Source organism: Balaenoptera ricei, chromosome 1, assembly GCF_028023285.1.
Source record: "Balaenoptera ricei isolate mBalRic1 chromosome 1, mBalRic1.hap2, whole genome shotgun sequence".
Classification (NCBI taxonomy): domain Eukaryota; kingdom Metazoa; phylum Chordata; class Mammalia; order Artiodactyla; family Balaenopteridae; genus Balaenoptera; species Balaenoptera ricei.
This window is the reverse complement of record NC_082639.1, coordinates 4,358,723-4,376,710: the sequence shown is the minus strand read 5'-3', so window position 1 is coordinate 4,376,710 and position 17,988 is coordinate 4,358,723. Positions and strand designations below refer to the sequence as shown.

Here is a 17,988-nt window from a genome sequence, read left to right as displayed (position 1 = left end):
GGGGCTACCCTTTGTTGCGGTGAGCGGGCTTCTCATTGCGGTGGCTTCTCTTGTTGCGGAGCATGGGCTCTAGGGGTCTGGGCTTCAGTAGTTGCAGCACGCAGGCTCAGTAGTTGTGGCTCGCGGGCTCTAAAGCGTGGGCTCTGTAGTTGTGGCGCACGGGCTTAGTTGCTCCACAGCATGTGGGATCTTCCCAGACCAGGGATCAAACCCGTGTCCCCTGCATTGGCAGGCGGATTCTTAACCACTGCGCTACCAAGTAAGTCCCAAGATGGGAGATGTTAAAGAATGGTTGAGTGCTGATGGAAAAAAATCCAGAAGAAAGGATACATTGATGATTTCATGGGGTGGGGGGCAAGGACTCTTGGAGTGAGGTCCTCAAGTAGGCGGCAGTATGCCAGAAGAATGCACTAGTGTTGGGTTGACCTCAGATGGGGGCAAGGACGCTTCTTCCGCAGTAACAGGAGGAAAGGCAGAGCTGGGTAAAGCTGTTGCTGGATGGGTAGATGTGGAGGCAGGTGCGTCTGAAAACTCTCTTTGGATTGCTTCTGTGTTTTCAAAAACAGAGCAATGGAAGTCATCAGCTGAGAGGGAGGTTTTGGGGCGAGGAGCTGGCATTCTGATCAGAGGTGTGGAAACAGTCACTTAGCGGATTGTCAGGCAGCCCCCAGGCTTGCTCAGAGTTAGGAGAGGTGTCACTCGGGAGGAAGCACACTAAGGATTGTTAACTAGGTATCAAGACTTGACTCTGCGCTCCCAATGCAGAGGGCCTGGGTTCAATCCCTGATTGGGGAAGTAGATCCCACATGCATGCCGCAACTAAGAAGTCCACATGCTGCAACTAAGAAGACCGCGTGCCACAACTATGAGCCCGTGTGCCGCAACTAAGATCCGGTGCAGCCAAAATAAATAAATAGTAAAAAAAAAAAAAAAAAAAAGATCAGTAGCAACTGCCGGAAGTGGCTACCACTCACTCCTAGGGTGGTCTTATTAAAATGGAGACACTTAAAGAACGGGGCCCAGGAAGCTGACACCTGAGAAAGGGGTGCTGCTCAGCTGGGGCTGGGGTTTCTGGGGAGAAGAAAATGAGGCTGGTTCTACAAGCGTTGGAATAACTGCAAACTGTATTCAACTGCTGTTTCTGGAATGTTCCAACTGTTGCTACCAGGATGAAGAAGCAGGAGTAGGTGACACCAATAGAACAGGAACAAGCAGGAAGCAAACAGGGAGAAGTCTCTTCTTTCTCCAGCCTGCAGTCTCCCCTCTAGGCCCCCGTTGAAAGAACCTGACCAGGTTGCAGGTGGCAAAGCAGAAACGTGGTTTGCAGTCAAGAACAGCAAGGTGGGGGCTTCCCTGGTGGTGCAGTGGTGAGGAATCCTCCTGCCAATGCACGGGACACGGGTTTGAGCCCTGGTCCGGGAAGATCCCACATGCCGCAGAGCAACTAAGCCCGCGCGCCACAACTACTGAGCCTGCGCTCTAGAGCCTGCGAGCCACAACTACTGAGCCCGTGTGCCACAACTACTGAAGCCCGTGCGCCTAGAGCCCATGCTCTGCAACAAGAGAAGCCACCACAATGAGAAGCCTGTGCACCGCAAGGAAGAGTAGCCCCCGCTCACCGCAACTAGAGAAAGCCCGCGCGCAGCAACAAAGACCTAACGCAGCCAAATATAAATAAATGAAATAAATACATTTATATATAAAAAAAAAGAACAGCAGGGTGGGTTTGGAACTTGGTCAACTGGCAGAGTAAGCCTGAGGGTAAACCTAGACCAGACAGCATGGGGAGTTTCCTCCCCCACCACTGTGAGCCAGGATTGGGCTTCTGCTAGGTGAGTACAGGGCACACAGGGGCTGGAGGGTGTGTGCAAGTGAGCGATTGTAACTGGTGAGGACACGACGGGGGGGAGAGTGGGTGAAAGTGGTCCAGTCCATGGACTGTAGGTCTGGGCATGAAGACCGTTGCCACTCAACTTTGGTCCGTGGGCCGGCGGGAGCAGCATCTCCTGGGAGCTTTGAGTAATGCAGAGTCTCAGGCCACTGCAACCCACTGAATTGGAATCTGCATTTTTACGGGATTCCCAGGTGATTCCTGTCTATATGCCAGTTTGGGGAGCGCTGGCAGAAGAATGTTTGGAATTGGGAAACTAGAAGGGAAGAGCTGGAAAGCTGGGAGGTGATGATCGGAGTGTGGGCGGCTTGAACTTGAGGTGGTGGAGAGTGTACCTGACTGCAGCAAAGAGGGCTAGCGCAGGGAGACATCCCTCTTATCCCCCCCACCCCCGGCACCAGCTTCCAGGCTGGGCGCTTTAGGTAGGAAGAAGCCAAGTGCTCTCGGGCAGTAGGACCCCAAATTAGGCCTCACCTCCCCAAGTTAGTGAGTTCGACTCCCATCCCAGTAGCTGGTAGTTTATGGTTTATTGAATTTCCTTATTTTTTTTTTTTCTTTCTAAGACTTTCAAAAGTAGAGCGAACCCCTTTATTTCTCTTTGGGCTAGTCTAGCATGGCTCCCCGCTCCGATCCTTCGCAGTGGGATAGGCCACTCGGCCTCGCTCCCCCTACAATCCTCCGGACGGGTGAGAGGACAGGTTTTGCATTCAGGCAAAAGAAATCGCTCCCCGAGCGTACAGAAGAGGGCGAGATGGTGGCGACCGAGGGGCGTGGCAGAGCGATTGGTACGGCCTGAGCCCTGCGTGCTCTGCGCGCTGCGGCCTCTTTGCGTCTGCGTAGTTCACCCAACTCCTTTTCTGCCTCCGCTGCGGCGATGGCGCCAGTGGTTAGTATGGCTCCGTGTGAGGCCTCGGCCCTGGGGAGAGGCACGTGGGCCTCGCCGGCCCGGCCCCTGCCTGGCTCGCGGTGCACGGCTCTCTGCAGCATCCTGCCGGGGCCGGGCTAGCAGGCCGGCCGGAGCAGGCTGGGGCGGCCGCCGGGCCCCGCACGTTGTGGGCGGAGGAGGCCGCGGCCCGAGGCGTGAGGGGCAGACCCGGGGCTCTCGGAGGCCGCGGCTCGGGCTTGGGCCCCTGCCTGCGCGGCCAGCGGGGAGCTGGGGGCCTGAGACTGCAGCCTGGGTCGGTCATAGGCCCTTGGAGCCCGGCCGGCGTTGAGGCAGCCGAGGCCTGGGCCTGGTTACCTGGGCGGAAGGCGGGGAAGGAGGGGACCCGGCGCCCTCGGTGACCAGTGGAAAGGTCCACGGACGGTGTCCTGGCCGGCGTGTTTTCAGAGGGAGGCCCGGGTTAGAGGAGCCTTTCGCGTCTGCGGAGGAAGTTAGATCTTCAGGATGCAGCTCTACAGCCCCTTTTAGGTGTCGGGTGAGGGCCCAGTTCCATTCTCTCTCAGCCAGTCTGGGACTGGGCCCTCGCGCGGCGCCCTCACGTCACTCTGGCTGCAGATGGTTCTCCCAGGTTACTGGGCGGAAGTTTTCCTGCCCTCCTCCTTTGCTGGGACGCCCTTGTGGACATTTTCGGCTCCTCTCCATTTTTCTGCCTGGGTGGGCTTGTAAGGCTTCTAGGCATTTGTATGCTTTTGGTTTAAAACCGTGGTGGGAGGTACGGAGGCCATTGCTGGCAGGTCTTTTATTTGCTGATTGTATATTTCCGGGGCTAGATTTTTAAACCAGACCTTCTGATTGTTACTAGGAAGACATGTTAGGGGGGAGGAAAAGTGACTTGGTGAAAGCTAAATGTTTGAAAAATTGACCTAGTTAATACAGGTTTTAGGTGAAGTTTTTTGAGACGTGAAGAGAGGTAAGATGGGTTCTTGGAAAGGTCTTTTTAGATTCTGAAAGGCTATTTCAGCTGCAAGTGCGGGTAAGTAGGTTGTCCAAATGCTTTTTTTTATGGTGTTACACTTGTAGACGGAGAAGAATCATATAAGGTTTTTTCTGAGAGTGAAGAGGCTGGAACCTTGTAGTTAAACTAGTGGTTTGAAACTGCTAGATTGAATCAGTCAAAAGGCCAGAAATTGTCGCCAGTAATGTTATAATTAGAACCTGAGTTTTAGCTTTACCCTTGTCCCAGCTGGGGTTAGATGGGCCGCTAGGATGTGTGGTTCTGGTCGCTGTTCTGAGAAGGTAGATGAGACAGGACGAAGGGAAAACGGCTAAACTGGATCAGGACCCGAGTCTGGAAAGTTAGGACACGAACTTATTGCAGATTAAAATTGTTTTGGGTCCGCAAAGCATGTGCATGCCTGTGTCTTAATCCTGGAAGAAAACGAATGAGTATTTAATTTTATTTTGGAAATTTTAGGGCAAATAAGAGGAAACGTTCATTTTATTGTAGTTCATAAGCTAACACACCTTCATGCTCATAGAAATTGGGGAGACTGGAAAGTGTACGTGGGTCAGGAGTGCTAGAATGATTTCCCCTTCAAGAGGGCATGACCCCAGGTTTATAGAGCAGCATTTTGAGTAGTATCCAGCCTCCACTCTTGGTGCCTTTGCAGGGGAACACAGTTTCATGGTTTTTGCATTTGTGTGTACTTTTACAATTGTAGTTTTGCTTTTGTTGAGTTTTTTTTTTTTTTTTGGACTGGTTATGCCTTCATCTCTGTTATCATTTGTATACTTTTCTTAGAAAAAGCTTGTGGTGAAGGGGGGCAAAAAAAAGAAGCAGGTCCTGAAGTTTACTCTTGACTGTACCCATCCTGTAGAAGATGGAATCATGGATGCGGCCAATTTTGTAAGTTACACCCTTGATGCCACCCTGGGCAGTAGTGAACCCTTTGGGTCGTTGCTGAGAAAACCTCCTGGAGCATGTTTGCTGGCGGGCTCCGGCTACTCTGCTGTTCTGGCTCTACTGTTTGAGCCTGGAGCTTTGTCTCGTTCTGTTTCTAACCCTTGCTTTCCTGTGTAGCAGTTGTGAGGAGTAAAGGAGATGCACTCTAGCACATCAGTGCCAGAGAACTAGGTCATCATCATCTTCTCCTCCAGTTTCCAAACATGATTTTACTTAAAATTTACAAGGAAACAGGCACACCTTTGCACTTGGGTGTGTCTAAGTGTAAGCTGTGGGCCCTGACCCTCAGGGCCAAGGGGGTGCCTGTGACCTGGGCCTGATGCTTGGCTCTGGGGCCTTGGACAGATGGCAGCATCTCCTTGAGTTTTCTGTTTTATTAAGCATCAGAGCTTCAGTGTTCATGTGAAAATACCTTGCTTGCTGATTTGTAATTGGAGCTTGGTTTTTTTTCAGGCCTTGCTCTGTACTGATTTTTTACCCTCATGTTGGCCCCATTCCCCAATATTCCTCTATTTCACGTAAGTCTAGAATAATGAACCTCATTGCCACATTTTTGACTCTGCAACTTGGTTTTGGCATTTTACTGTTTTCCTCTCCAATAGCCAAGCTTGGGGGAATTCAGACATATTGTGCAGAACCCTAAATTGACATTTTCTCTTTAGTCTCCAGAAGGTCAACTATTGCAAGATAAATATTACAACAAGAATAATTTTCAAATAAAAAAATTAAAAGTTTGGCTTACAGCCACTACTTACAAAGTGTGGAATTTGGGTAACCTGTAGTTCACTGCCCTCTTGTAGATGCCTTTTGTGTCCTGGCCTGTCCTGCAAAAAGTCCTTCGCTTGACTCCTTAGTTCCTTCTCCAGCCAGTGACTTCTTGCTTTTCTCCGTGGCCTCTTGTCCCTCGTAACTTGTGGCTTCTTCCAATTTGTGTCTGGGGTGGTCCTGTTCTGACATTTATTCCCTTCTCCCTTCCTCCCTCTGTACTCATCTGTGTATGTGACTGTCTTCCTTCTAGACGCCTCCTTAGGATAGAAAACACAAGTCATTTATGAGTCTGAGATGCAAAGGTCAGGATTTCTGACCTAATCACTCTTTTCCCCCGTCACCAGTTAACATATTGTGTATTGGAGTTTTTAAATAGAGGGCTGTAGGAGTTGGGAGCTGAAGGGACTTCATATCATTGCAATAGCAAGAAAACCAAAAAAGAGTCCTCCTTTTTGGTCGGAGACTCCTGAAACCCATGGAAGTGAATGACCAGCCCAGGCTTCCACGGGGCTTTGCCCAGAGTCCACCTCTGGGCTCCTAGGCCACTGTCCCTTCTGCTGTTCGGTGATGGTGCACGTGGCCCCTCAGCAGATCTGTAATTGTTTTGGTCACTGTATGTTTTTGTTCCTTCTGCTGGATTGAAGACGTATTTTCTCTTATCACACAGAGGACAATGCTTTATATGTCTTAGGTCCAGAAGTTGCTTGTCACTGTGGTTGCCTGTATCTTGTAAGTTTGGGCCTGGGTTTCCTGACTACTCTTTCCCATGACCCAGGAGTCAGAGCCTTCCATGGCATAGAGGCACATTGACCTTGTGTGGGAGCAGTCACGTATGTTCATGCTAGGGTGTTTTCAGTTACATATGTAAACAGTTGAATAGTACCATTTTCTAATTGCTGTTCCTAGATTTCGGATCTTTTGCCAAAGATTTTCTTTCTTCTTTTCCGTTTTTTTTTTAAGATTGAACATTTAATGAACTATATTTGCTTAGAGTTGGGAGTATAAAAAAAATGAGATGGGTGAACTGGTCAATTTGATGATTTCTACAGGAGCAGTTTCTTCAGGAAAGAATCAAAGTGAATGGAAAAGCTGGGAATCTCGGAGGAGGTGTTGTAACAATCGAAAGAAGCAAAAGCAAGATCACTGTAACTTCCGAGGTGCCTTTTTCCAAAAGGTATGGGAAAGAGCTGAGCGTCTCTTGCCTGCATCCTAGCGCTGAGCTTCCCACCCCAGCTTGGCCAGGAGTGTTACTCCACCTTGAGTAATCTGGTCTGTGGTTACCTCTGTTAACCTCTGGAGCAGTGTCCAGTGTAAGGGGCTGGTGAATGAATGGATGAATGTTATGGTAGTTAAAAGTATTCAACTCTTAGTAGTTTTTTACAGTTTTGTTTTTCACAGGCTAAAGTATTTCAAGCAGTAAAGATGCTCGGACTTGCTTAGACTGTGTTCTTGAAAGTGAAGATATTGCTTCCTTTGCCTCTAGATGACGTTGAAGAGCTTTCACTTTTAATTTTATGGGTTTTTTTCCCCCCTGTAAATGCTACTGTAATTAGGTGAGGGATCTGAAATCTCAGTTTAGACTGAAGCCACTCTGTTAATTCCTTTGGGCCAATTTTTTTAAGTTGGAGACATCAGTTCACTTGCCCTGCTATATTTACGTCTTCTGTTTTGAGAATGAGGTTAAACAAACGTTACAAGTCACTAAGGAATTGGACGTGTTTATACCTAGCTCCTAGCCCAGAGCCTGGCGTATAATTCTTAGGAGCGTTTAATCAAACTGAATCAAACAGTGGGAAGTTTGAAGTGTTAGGACAAGTTGGTTATAGTTAAGCCTTTGCTTTTATTTTTATTTATTTATTTAAAGAATAGGGTTTAATTAATCAATTAATATTTATTGGCCGTGCTGTGCGGCTTGCGGGATCTTAGTTCCCTGACCAGGGATTGAACCAGCACCTTTGGCAGTGAAAGCGCCGAGTCCTAACCACTGGACCGCCAGGGAATTCCCCTTTGCTTCCATTTTTAACTAAAACAGTCAAGAGATGACTTTAAAGCTAAGTGAACTACTCCTGTTCTGTCTGACTGCGTTATTTCATTTGTGCAGAAGGCAGTTTGATGGTGTGAGAGATGGGGCAACTGGCGGGCCTCCAGGGTGTGCTTAACACCCACCCCACTGGGCTTCTGCAGAGCTCTCAGGGAAGCGCTTTTAACCTAGCTTCCCCCAACATGCTATTAGAATACTCAAACCACCTAAACTTTTGAATTAACCACCTCACCTGAATACAATATAGTAGAAATAAATGGAAAAAAAAGAATACTTTTTAGATGAAACTAACAAACTGATTTATTTTTATGTAGGGAAAGTGGGTAGAATTGAACTGAGATCTTCACATCTTTGTGAAGATTGCTTTGTTGGCGTAAGTAAGACAGTTGAACAGTGTTCATTTCTTGGAGTTGCTGAGTTTGTTGGTTGGTTAATGTTTGGGTCCTGGCTACAGTGCCACGGTTTGCCGTGCGTCTCGTTTAGTTTGTTTAGTTTGTACCCGTCTGAAGAGGTGCAAGTACCCTGAGTCCTGTTTTACAGAGGGCGAGCCTGAGGCCTGGAAGGGTCCGTTTGCCCAGTGGTGGGTTTGCTGGGCCTTCTGTTCCTCTTTGTGGCTTTGGGAAGATGCCAGAGTAGGTAAACCTCAGGGCCTCATAAGCAGACAGCTGAGAGAAGAAACAGGGTTGCGGGCTTTCTTTTGAGCCCAGGAGGCATCGCTGCCTTTAGGTGAACAGAGTTTGCTGACAGCGCTGGGCAGGTTGGCTGCTGAGCTCGCTCAGGCCGAGGCAGCCGCTGGGTGGATGGACTAGAGAGGCCAAGTGCTCTCGCTGCCAGGGCGTTTGCCGGGGGGGAGGGGGGGCGTGGGGAGATGAGCGTCACGCAGCAGGAGTGAGCGTGTGTGTGCCCCGCCCCGGCCCTCAGCCCCGGTCCCAGTAACCCAGCAACCTCAATGGCAGGTTTCAGTCAGTGAGGTGAAGTACTTGGAGCTCATTGGAAATCCAGCGGTTTCTCAATAAAAGGTACTAAGATTGTGTGCTTAATTGCCAAATTACTACCTTGATCTCTTTCCCTAGTGGTCGCTAAAAACCATTTTATAGGTGAGGGCTATTGTTTCATGGACAGCAGTCCCATCTTAATCTGTTCTCATTTTTATGTCCCGGTTAGATGAAATGTGACTGATGTTTATCCTCGTTAGAGCGTTGGCTGGGTATATTTGCCTACCTTTGCCATTTTTGAACCATGGGAAAACACCTTCAATTGTAATGACTTTGAATGCAGGGGTTTCATAAAAGTTACAGTGTTTCAGAATGTAAGAAGGCCTTGTATCTGGTGCAGTTCTGAAGTGTTCTTTCTCTGCAGGTATTTGAAATATCTCACCAAAAAATATTTGAAGAAGAATAATCTCCGTGATTGGTTACGTGTAGTTGCTAACAGCAAAGAAAGTTACGAATTACGTTACTTCCAGATTAATCAAGATGAAGAAGAGGAGGAAGATGAGGATTGAAACTCAGTTATCTGGAGTATTTTGTATGAATTCTTAAATAAAATTTAGGAAACAAAATGGTGGCTTTCCTTGTATCTCTGCAGTGTGGATTGAACAGAAAATTGGAAATCATAGTAAAAGGGCTTCACTTGGGCTGCCACTCACTTACTTGTAATTACACTTTTTTTCTGCTTGAAAATTTCAGTTCTTTTGGTAGAAGTACCAAAATGGATAAGTCTCCTTCAAGGGAACTGACTACTGTTTGACATTGAACAGGTGGATGAGAGCGTGGAGATGTGAGTTCAGTTAGTTACTATTTTACCGAAAAAGGGGTGGGTCAGTTTCATCTGGTACTTTTCTCAAAGATTGAGGAGTACAAATATGGGAACTCCTGATTCACTGAAAGCAGATCCAGTGACTTGTTTCTGAGGTTCTTTTTTTGGGAAAGTGGCAGTGTCGATAAAATGCAGGCTTCTGGGGCATTTTGTCTTTTCATTTTCTGATTACAAATTACTCTTGACTCACACGGTTACTATGTGTGTTAATCCTTTTTCTTCCCGTAGAAATAAAATGTGGTCCTGTTGCTTCGCATATTCTACTACCCCTCGGGAAAGGGTCAGGAGAGCAACTGTAAAAGTCGCAGGTGTTCAATTAAGGAGAGGTCTACAAAATACGAATTTGTAAATAATCATTGTTTCTACAAGTCTTTGTACCAGACTGTCACTTTGAACCCCACCAGGGGGAGCTGGAGATGAGGAATAGTGGAGCTTCCAAAGGTGGGTGTTGGTGAGGTTCCCTGGGGTCAAGATCAGAATCCCAGAGTTCTGGAGTCTTAACCACGGGGGCAGATATGAAAGAGAGGGGCCTGGGAGACAGGGTGAAGAGAAGTGTTGAGATGCCCAGGGAGTAGTCCCTTTCACACCATTTAGGCCACGGCTGGGCTTAAAAGTCATTCTACAAACACATTAAGCAGGGCCAGACTGAAAGGGCTTCCCACGATATTGGGGGTTCTGTCCTATGTGTAGAGGCTAGAGATCTGTGAAAGGTCATTAATGAGATCATAAAGATGTGATTGTTGCTGACAATATCAAGAGTGACTTTGAGAAGAGACCCTGATGCCTTACGGTGCCCTCTAAAATTTAAATTTTACAGGAATATCTGCATTGTCTTAAGATTACGTTGTATCAAATTCATGTATTTCAAGAGCTTGCCTAGGGTGCCTTTCCACACCTGAAATTCTTGTGATCTTTCTAGTTGCATAGCTGGAAATTAAATGTTTTGAGTCGTACCTTGGCTCCAATTTAACATTTGGTGCTCCTTGGGTTGAATTTAACATGTTGAGGCTTCGTAATTTCATTTGTGGTAAAGGCTCTAGCATTTTCTATTTCTATGCAAATTTCTTGAAGCAGAATTGTTTGCATGTTTCTCTGCCCTTGAGAAGGCAGTGTTTCTTTCAAATTTAACTGAGGCATCAGTTGCTCTTTGGTGCTGTCCATTACCATGATTATTAACTTTGTTAGCAAGTTTGTGACTTGGGTTTGCAAATTTTACTTGTTTGTTGCATTGATGTTCCCTTGTAGTAATTCTTAGTTCGGTTGTAAAAAAATTAGCCCTGGGCTGAAATTAGCATATAAGTTTTTTTGTTTTTAAAACTATTCCCAGAATTTAAAACTTGTAATAAAATTGAAACTTCTTGGTTTTTCTATGCCTTTTGAACTCTTGTATTTTGACTTTTGATCACATTTTATATTAAAAGTGGCTAACGCATGGCTACTATTATTGTACAAGGCTTTTTTTTTTTTTTTTTTTAAAGGATTGGCATGTTAATCTGTTTAGCAACAATGAATTGGTTGTTTGTCCTCACTGATGAATTGCTGTACCAACAATGACCTTGGACTTCATTAAGTTTGAGAAGAACATACGTCTTTTATTCCCACTTTCTTCACCCTAGTTATGCCGCGGTGCCTCAGGTTCTGGAGTTGACTTATAACCGACCTCTCCGTGTAGAATTTCTTCAGACCCAGAGCCGGAGAATAACGTTGCAAACACATGACTTTTTCTGATGGATATGTGATGTGAACTTGAATTACATGGCACCCATTATCCCAGCTGTGCCCGAGCCACAGTTTAGACCCATTTCACCTGCCTGATCAAGGCACAGGAAGAGACTGGGTCTTGGCGCGTTTCAAGCTGAGATTTAAGTGCATAAAGGCAGTGAAATAGGAACTTGGTGCAGCCTTGTTTTCAGCTGACTCCAAATCCAGCATGGCCTCACCCTTGGCTGGGTCAACACCATCTCTCATCTGAGGTTTACATTTGTTGTTTTCCTTTCAAAAGCCCCTGCTACCCCCTTCTGTGGCTTTTTCAGTGGTGAAGGTGTGCTTTTTTGAGTAGTGTCATCCTCCTAGCATTTCGGGATGAGCCACGTGGTGAAATAGACCAGTGCTGGCTGGTAAGTGGTGCCGAGGTGTTCGGAAACATTGGTGTCACAGACGGGGGAAAGTGGGAGAGTTTGATCACATCAAATATATTTTAAGACAGTTGGTCAAAATTACAGAATGTTTTGGGGTATTTAGACCTCAGCCTTTTTAGGCGTCTCTTGGTTTCTTGGAAGGTGAGCAGGACCCCAGTAAGGTGATAATGGTCCCCTGGTCCATCACTGACACGCTCGGGGGAGCCTGGAAGCTGGCTCGCCTTCCTCTTGCTGCCTGGCCCTTCTGCTGACTTACCCCCCAACTTCACAAGGCTGTAAGCAGGGCCCTGTGCGGGCCCCTTCCCGTGAGGGGGGCACATCCCTAGGAGGTGGGTCCCTGACAAGAGACAACTACAGATTTGGGAGTACCAAGGGGACAGGCTTCTGCTTGGTAACCTTGGACAGAGCCAATATATTTTTAAAAATAGTTTGATTTTTTAAATGAATTTTTATTGGAGTATAGTTTATTTACAATGTTATGTTAGTTTCTGCTGTACAGCCACGTGATTCAGTTATACCTATACATGTATCCACTTTTTTAGATTCTTTTCCCATATAGGTCATTACGGAGTATTGAGTAGAGTTCCCTGTGCTATACAGTAGGTTCTTATTATCTATTTTATATATAGTAGTGTGTCAATCCCAGTCTCCCAGTTTATCCCCCCCCCCCTTCCCTCTTGGTAACCATAAGTTTGTGTTCTACATCTGTGACTTTATTTCTGTTTTGTAAAGTTCATTTGTACCATTTTTTTAAGATTCCACATATAAGCGATATCATATGATATTTGTCTGTCTGACTGACTTCCCTCAGTATGACAATCTCTAGGTCCGTTCTAAAATATTTTGATTTTATTTATTTTTGGCTGTGTTGGGTCTTTGTTGCTGCGTGCGGGCTTTCTCTAGTTGCGTCGAACGGGAGCTACTCTTCGTTGCGGTGCGGAGGCTTCTCATTGCAGTGGCTTCTATTGTTGCGGAGCACGGGCTCTAGGCGGGCTTCAGTAGTTGTGGCACGTGTGCTCAGTAGTTGTGGCTTACGGGCTCTAGAGCGCAGGCTCAGTAGTTGTGGCGCACGGGCTTAGTTGCTCCGTGGCATGTGGGATATTCCCAGACCAGGGCTTGAACCCATGTCCCCTGCATTGGCAGGCAGATTCTTAACCACTGCGCCACCAGGGAAGCCCTAAAATATTTTGATTTTGAATTGTCACTGAGGTGTAATTACAAGCTTTGTGATCAGCAAATCCGAGAATCATGTCTCGTGAAACTGTTACCTTAATGACAGGCTTCCTCTTGGAACTGCAGAGTTTATCGAATTTTCACCTTTTGGGGCTTGTTTTTTTTGGGGGGGCTTGTTTTTAACAGCAGTCATTTTTGGCACATTGTTATTAAAATGCATATTTAATAGTTTAACAGTAATCAACACTCTCCTTTAAATATTACTAGAGATTTCTAGGCAAAAATCCATTTGTTTCTGCCCTTCCAGTTTCTGTTTTGCTTTGCTTTTGGTCATTGAGTAATGTTACCTAGCTGCAGCCATCGCAAGAACAAGGACGGGGAGAGGATTATGAGTGATGAACATCTCGACTCTAATTTGCCAAATTAAGCAGTTGGAACTGTTCTTTGTTGAATGATGTCTGACTTAACCTCACCTTGGGAGCTGGAGCCAAGGTTAATGGTGCGTGTGTGGTGGGCTCTCTGGTGATGGGAAATGCTGTAGGTCACAGTTTCTCTGAAGTGGGACAGGGGACCTGTGGAAGTGTCCTGAACTCATTCCACCATGTGGGAGGGGTTGGGGGCAGGGCTGGAGACGGGGGTGGGCAGTTTGGTGGCACTTAGGGTCTTTTCCTGGTTAACATTCAGGAAGACAGGAGGTCTGGAAAGAGGAAGGCAGCCTTGCCAGGGAAAATGCAGGCCTGCTAAAGCCTCAGTGGTTGAGGTTCCCTCAGCTACATGCCCAGGAGGTGAAATACAGCTTCAGGCCAGGAGGATCCCTTGCTTTCTTAGTCCGCTTCCCTGCTGCCCTTCCCTTGGCCCTCACAGGCCACCTGCTTGGGGCAGATTCAACATCTCTCCTAATGTGGTTTAAAAGTGATCCAGGAGATGGGATTCCCAGCGCCCTGCACTTTTTCTGGGAGGCTGGACAGAACTGTTCTCTCCCAGGCATGACTGAAGAGGAGCTTTGGTTTGGGGCTTGCTGACAATTTCATTAGGTCAGAAGGGGGAGGAAGAATGTGCTGCATATTTTTCCAGCTTTCCCCATGCCATCCATCACCTTCAGGTCACAGCTTGGGCTCACTGTGGAGTGGGTTGTGGCCACCTCCCCAAGAGGTCTTGCACTAGGGGCCCTTGCCAAGCACCCACAACTCTCCTGGTTCCTCAAAGTCCTCAGGAAGGAAGAGCCCTGCTGGTGATGCCAGTGGCTAGGGTACTGGTGAAACAGGTGAATGCCCACCTGGATGGAGCGGGTACTCAGCCAATACCAGGGGGGGGGGTGGTGCCAGAGAGGAAACCTCCTCCTGGCTGCTTTGGGCTTCCCAAGTTAGGTAGATCTTGAGGGTCCTTGGCGTGACTGGGTCTCCAGTGGCTTCCCCCAAACGTGTCTGGCCCCAGGCAGTGAGGTGAGGGTGCCCTCCCTTTCCGGGCTCTTCTAGGGTTAGAAAGCCCGCCCCTGAAACTTCTCCGTTCTTAGAGTAGCTTGAAGACTTGCTGCAGCCGAGACTGGTGGTGCTTATTTAAAATTCTAGTCTTGCTCCCGAGGGCTTTGGCCTCCATCTTCACCTTTAACAACCGAGGGCTGGCGGCGCGGTTCCTTCCCGCTCCGCGCGGGAGTTTTGGGCACAAAGAACGCAGGGCCGCATCACCCCCGGGGGTCTGGGTGTGTTTAAAGCGGACCCCGCCTGGAGGGGCGTTTTGGAAGTGGGCACGTGGGCGGTGGGAGCGGGGCGCGATGGCGTGAGGGAGGAGCCAGCCTGTGCATATTTTTCTGGAGGAATCAGACCCACTGTCTCCAGAGCGGCCCTTCCCCGAGTGCGGAACGCATTTTTCTTCGAATCCTCTTTGGAAAGGGGATTAGAAGCGTGTTGCGGGCGGTGCGGGGCGACCAGGGTCTCGGCGCGTGTGAGCGGAGTACGGGAGCTCGCTGCCCGCTGCCCCGGGGACCCCGCCTCCGCGCCCTTGGGGACCCTTCCCGGGCGGGGGCGGCAGCGGCATTGGGCCCTGCCGGGGGTGCGCGGGCCGGCGTTTCCCCGCCTCCCACTGGGCCCGGCCCATCCAAGTCCCAGCTGCCAGCTCGGCCGTCGGGTCCCCGGGCGTGTGGTCGCCTCGACGGCTCCCCCTGCCGGAGCGCCCTGTCCCCACCCCGCACCCAGAGTCTCAGGACTAGTCCCCCCAACTTGTTCTCTGCTGTTAACTAGTCGCGCTGCCGGAACGATGGGATGGGGTTGCCACAGCAACCAGACTGGACGTCACAATCCGGGCATGTGTGCCGCCCCCCCCGTCCCCCCCCCCCCCCCCCCCCGCCTTGCTGCCGTGCCGCCGCCACCTCGGTCGGCTGCGGGACTCAGGCTGCGGGGCGCGGTGGGCGGAGCAGCCCGGGCTTTGCGGGGAGCGGGGCGAAGGCGGCCGAGAGGAAAGGGGTCGAGACGGGGGGGGTGGAGGTTTGGGGGGGTGGGGGGGGGCAGGCGGCCGCCATCTTCTCGCCGAGGCCGCCTCGCCCGCCGCGCGCGCCCGTCCGGCAGCGCACGGGTTAAGGCTGGCACCGCGCCCGGCGGTAGGGGGGGCGCCCACCTCCCCTCCCCCCCGCGCCGGGCATGCGGGGCCCGCTGGGCACCGAGGAGGAGCTGCCGCGGCTGTTCGCGGACGAGATGGAGAACGAGGACGAGATGTCAGGTGAGCGGGAAGCCGGCTGCGCCCGGGGCGGGCGGCGGGGGTCGAGGCGACCGGCGGGGCCCCGGGGCCGGACCTCGCGGGCGGCGCTGGCGGCGCGCGGGAGGGGGTGCCGGGCTGCGTTCCCGCCTTGCTGGCGCCGCGCGGCCAAGGGCGCGGGGCTGGGTGAGCGGCGGGGCGCGGCGCGCGGGCCGCCAAGGGCGGGTGCGATGGGGACCACCCTGGCCGCGGCGCGGGCGGGGGACCGCGGGGGGCCTGCGCCGGGCGCCCGAAGCGGGGAGGGGGCGCGGCGCCGCGGGGGTCAGCCCGCGTGCCCTTGAAGGGGGCGGGAATCGCGCTCGGCTGCTGGTGCCGCGCACTCGGCGCTCTCGCCCCGCGCCGCGCACCCCTGGCCTCGCGGGGACGGGCGGGGGCCCGCGGGACCAGATACCCGGACCCGGCCGATCTCGGCCCCAGGGTGGGCTGGGTGGGGCCCGGAACGGGCGGAGGACGGGACGTACTAGGGGACAGGGCGAGCGCCCTGGCTGGGGCGGCTTCCCTCCGGGCCCACGAAAGCTCCGGGCTGAGGCGCGCGGGCTCGGACTCCCGCTCCCCTTCCGCGGCCGCCGGGTGCCGTGACTGCCGCTCCCAAGCACTTTGCCCGGGCCGCCGGCGTCTTCCTGGCGCGCCCTAGCGCCGGCCGGCGCCTCCAGCCCGCGGTCGCCCGGCTAGTGGCGTTCCCAGCCCACCCTGCTTTGGCTCCGGGCCTGACTCGCAGGGCCACCGCCCCTGCCCTTGCCACCCCTCTCCAGAATTCAACAGAAAGAGGGCTTGTGGGTCAGGGGTAGCCTTGCGGCATCATTCTTTTCTTAACTGCTCACCGTTTGTTTGGGACGTTTCTCCTCCTGGCACAGCTGGGCAGGGCCTCACCCTGTCAACCAGCCTTCCTCCTTCCCTTCTGGGGGACTCTGTCACATCGCAGCTTCCCCACACCGAGTCATGGCCCCTGCTGGGCACCTGAGGGACTTGTGGGCGGTGCCGGAGCCCTCCCTGGCCCTGGAGTGGGCTGTCTGGCCCCAGGGGGGAGCATATGCCACAGATTGGCACCTGAACTCCTGTGTGCAGGAGGTGAGAAGGGGAGGACCCAGGGGCGGCAGCTCCTTGCTGCTCTGCCTCTCCTAGGGAGGGGCTTCCCACCAGGTGGCCATGCTCACTGGGGGGTCTCCTCCCCCCTCCCCACTTGTTTGCTTGCTTTAACAGGGTGACTGGGGCCTCACCCTGCCTTTCAGACAGTGCAGCCAAGAGCCTGCTGGGGTGAGGGGAGTGGGGGTGAGGTGGCCACACATGGGTGGAGTTGCTTGGACAATAGTTGACTGTTACATGCTGGGGGTCCAGAGAATTAGGCCCATTTCCCGGAAGGGAACACAGAGGCCTAGCACAGGCCCTGAAACCCATGGCTGTTTTCTGCTCAGGAAGCTGGCTCCTTGGTAAGCTGGTCACTGGCTTCCTCAGTGAGTGGTGCTCGGGGCGTGGCCCTTTGTGGCACTGATGGGGCCAGTGGACAGCTGAATGTGCGTGAACAGGCTTATTTCTGGGACTTCACCAAACCCCTGCTGGGGTCCCCTGTCCCCCTTTCCCACGCATTCTGGCTCTCCCGGGTTGTGTCAGGGCTCGGAGGGTGGGGAGGCGAGGAGGCCAGGCAAGGTGCCCCCAGACTGGCGGGCACCCAGCTCACTCCCCTTGGGCCTCGGTCCGGGTCACCTGCCCACCACCTTTCCTCCCTCCTGCTTGCGCCTGCCACTCCAGGGCAGGGCGTGGGGGGGGGGGGGCTTGCCCCAGGGCCTCTAGGAAGGCCCCCAAAGTCCCGCAGAGCCGAGGCTGCAGCCTGTCCTTCAGCGAGGCCAGGGGCTCCCACCTCCAGAGCATGTCCTGAGCCTTCCCGAGCTGCCAGCTCCTCTCTGTGTCCCTGGTCCAAGCCACTGTCCCCTCCAGCTGGTCCCCTCTAGAGCCTCCTGACCAGTTCTCACCGACCACGCTCCGCTCAGCAGCCAGGGTCACCTTTGAAAACACAAATCGGACCCGGACCCCCACGGCTTGGGCTGACTGCAAAGTCCCTTTTCTATTCCACTCTCATCTCCAGCCCCACCTCCTTGTTCACACTCTGGCCTCCTTGATGCTTCTGGAACCCCCCAGGCTCCATCCTGCCCGGAGCATTGGCCGTGACCCCTTCCAGACCCAAGCTTTCCTCGGCTCACATCTGCCTCCTTCCTGCCGGTTAGGTCTCAGCTCCTGGCTCCAGCGTAGCCCCCACCCCTGTCATTCTCAGGCCCATTTTAATGCTTTATTTTCTTGGCAGTACTTCCCTGGAATATTATCATCAGCTGACTTGTGTCCGTGGGCTCCCGCCTTGGGTGTGACTCCCGTGACCACCCACTGTGCCCGGCGCCTGGCACTGTGGGCGCTAGAGAGAGGGTTGTGGTCTCAGTGTCTGAGGGCTGGGGGTCCCTGGGTCACCCTGGCCTTTGGACGTGATGACAGCCTCGGCCTAGGCCTCGTGTCTCTCCTGAAGCGCTGGCCGCCTGGCCCCCTACCCTCCACTGCGGCCTCTCTGCAGCCCTCCGCCTG

At 51.9% G+C, this 17,988-nt stretch overlaps 2 protein-coding genes across 4 annotated transcripts in view; both read left to right on the top strand.

The window, feature by feature from the left end:
- The first annotated feature begins 2,668 nt into the window (after nt 1–2,668).
- Nucleotides 2,669–9,107, top strand: RPL22 (ribosomal protein L22). Of its 2 annotated transcripts, none has more exons than XM_059906410.1 (4): nt 2,669–2,777; nt 4,576–4,680; nt 6,555–6,679; nt 8,906–9,107. In XM_059906410.1, exons 1-4 carry the CDS (start codon nt 2,766–2,768, stop codon nt 9,048–9,050), a joined length of 387 nt encoding a protein of 128 aa, XP_059762393.1. In that variant the 5' UTR covers nt 2,669–2,765; the 3' UTR covers nt 9,051–9,107. The 2 variants fall into 2 exon arrangements, with proteins under 2 accessions (XP_059762393.1, XP_059762442.1); XM_059906459.1 differs by lacking the exon at nt 2,669–2,777 and adding an exon at nt 3,285–3,309.
- A 6,201-nt stretch (nt 9,108–15,308) lies between these two features.
- The window catches only part of CHD5 (chromodomain helicase DNA binding protein 5), a 65,530-nt gene continuing 62,850 nt past the window's right edge, over nt 15,309–17,988 (top strand). For both annotated transcript variants that reach the window (XM_059906295.1, XM_059906196.1), the window contains exon 1: nt 15,309–15,387. In XM_059906295.1, the coding sequence (XP_059762278.1) occupies nt 15,309–15,387 (79 nt within the window). The remainder of the gene's footprint in view (nt 15,388–17,988) is intronic.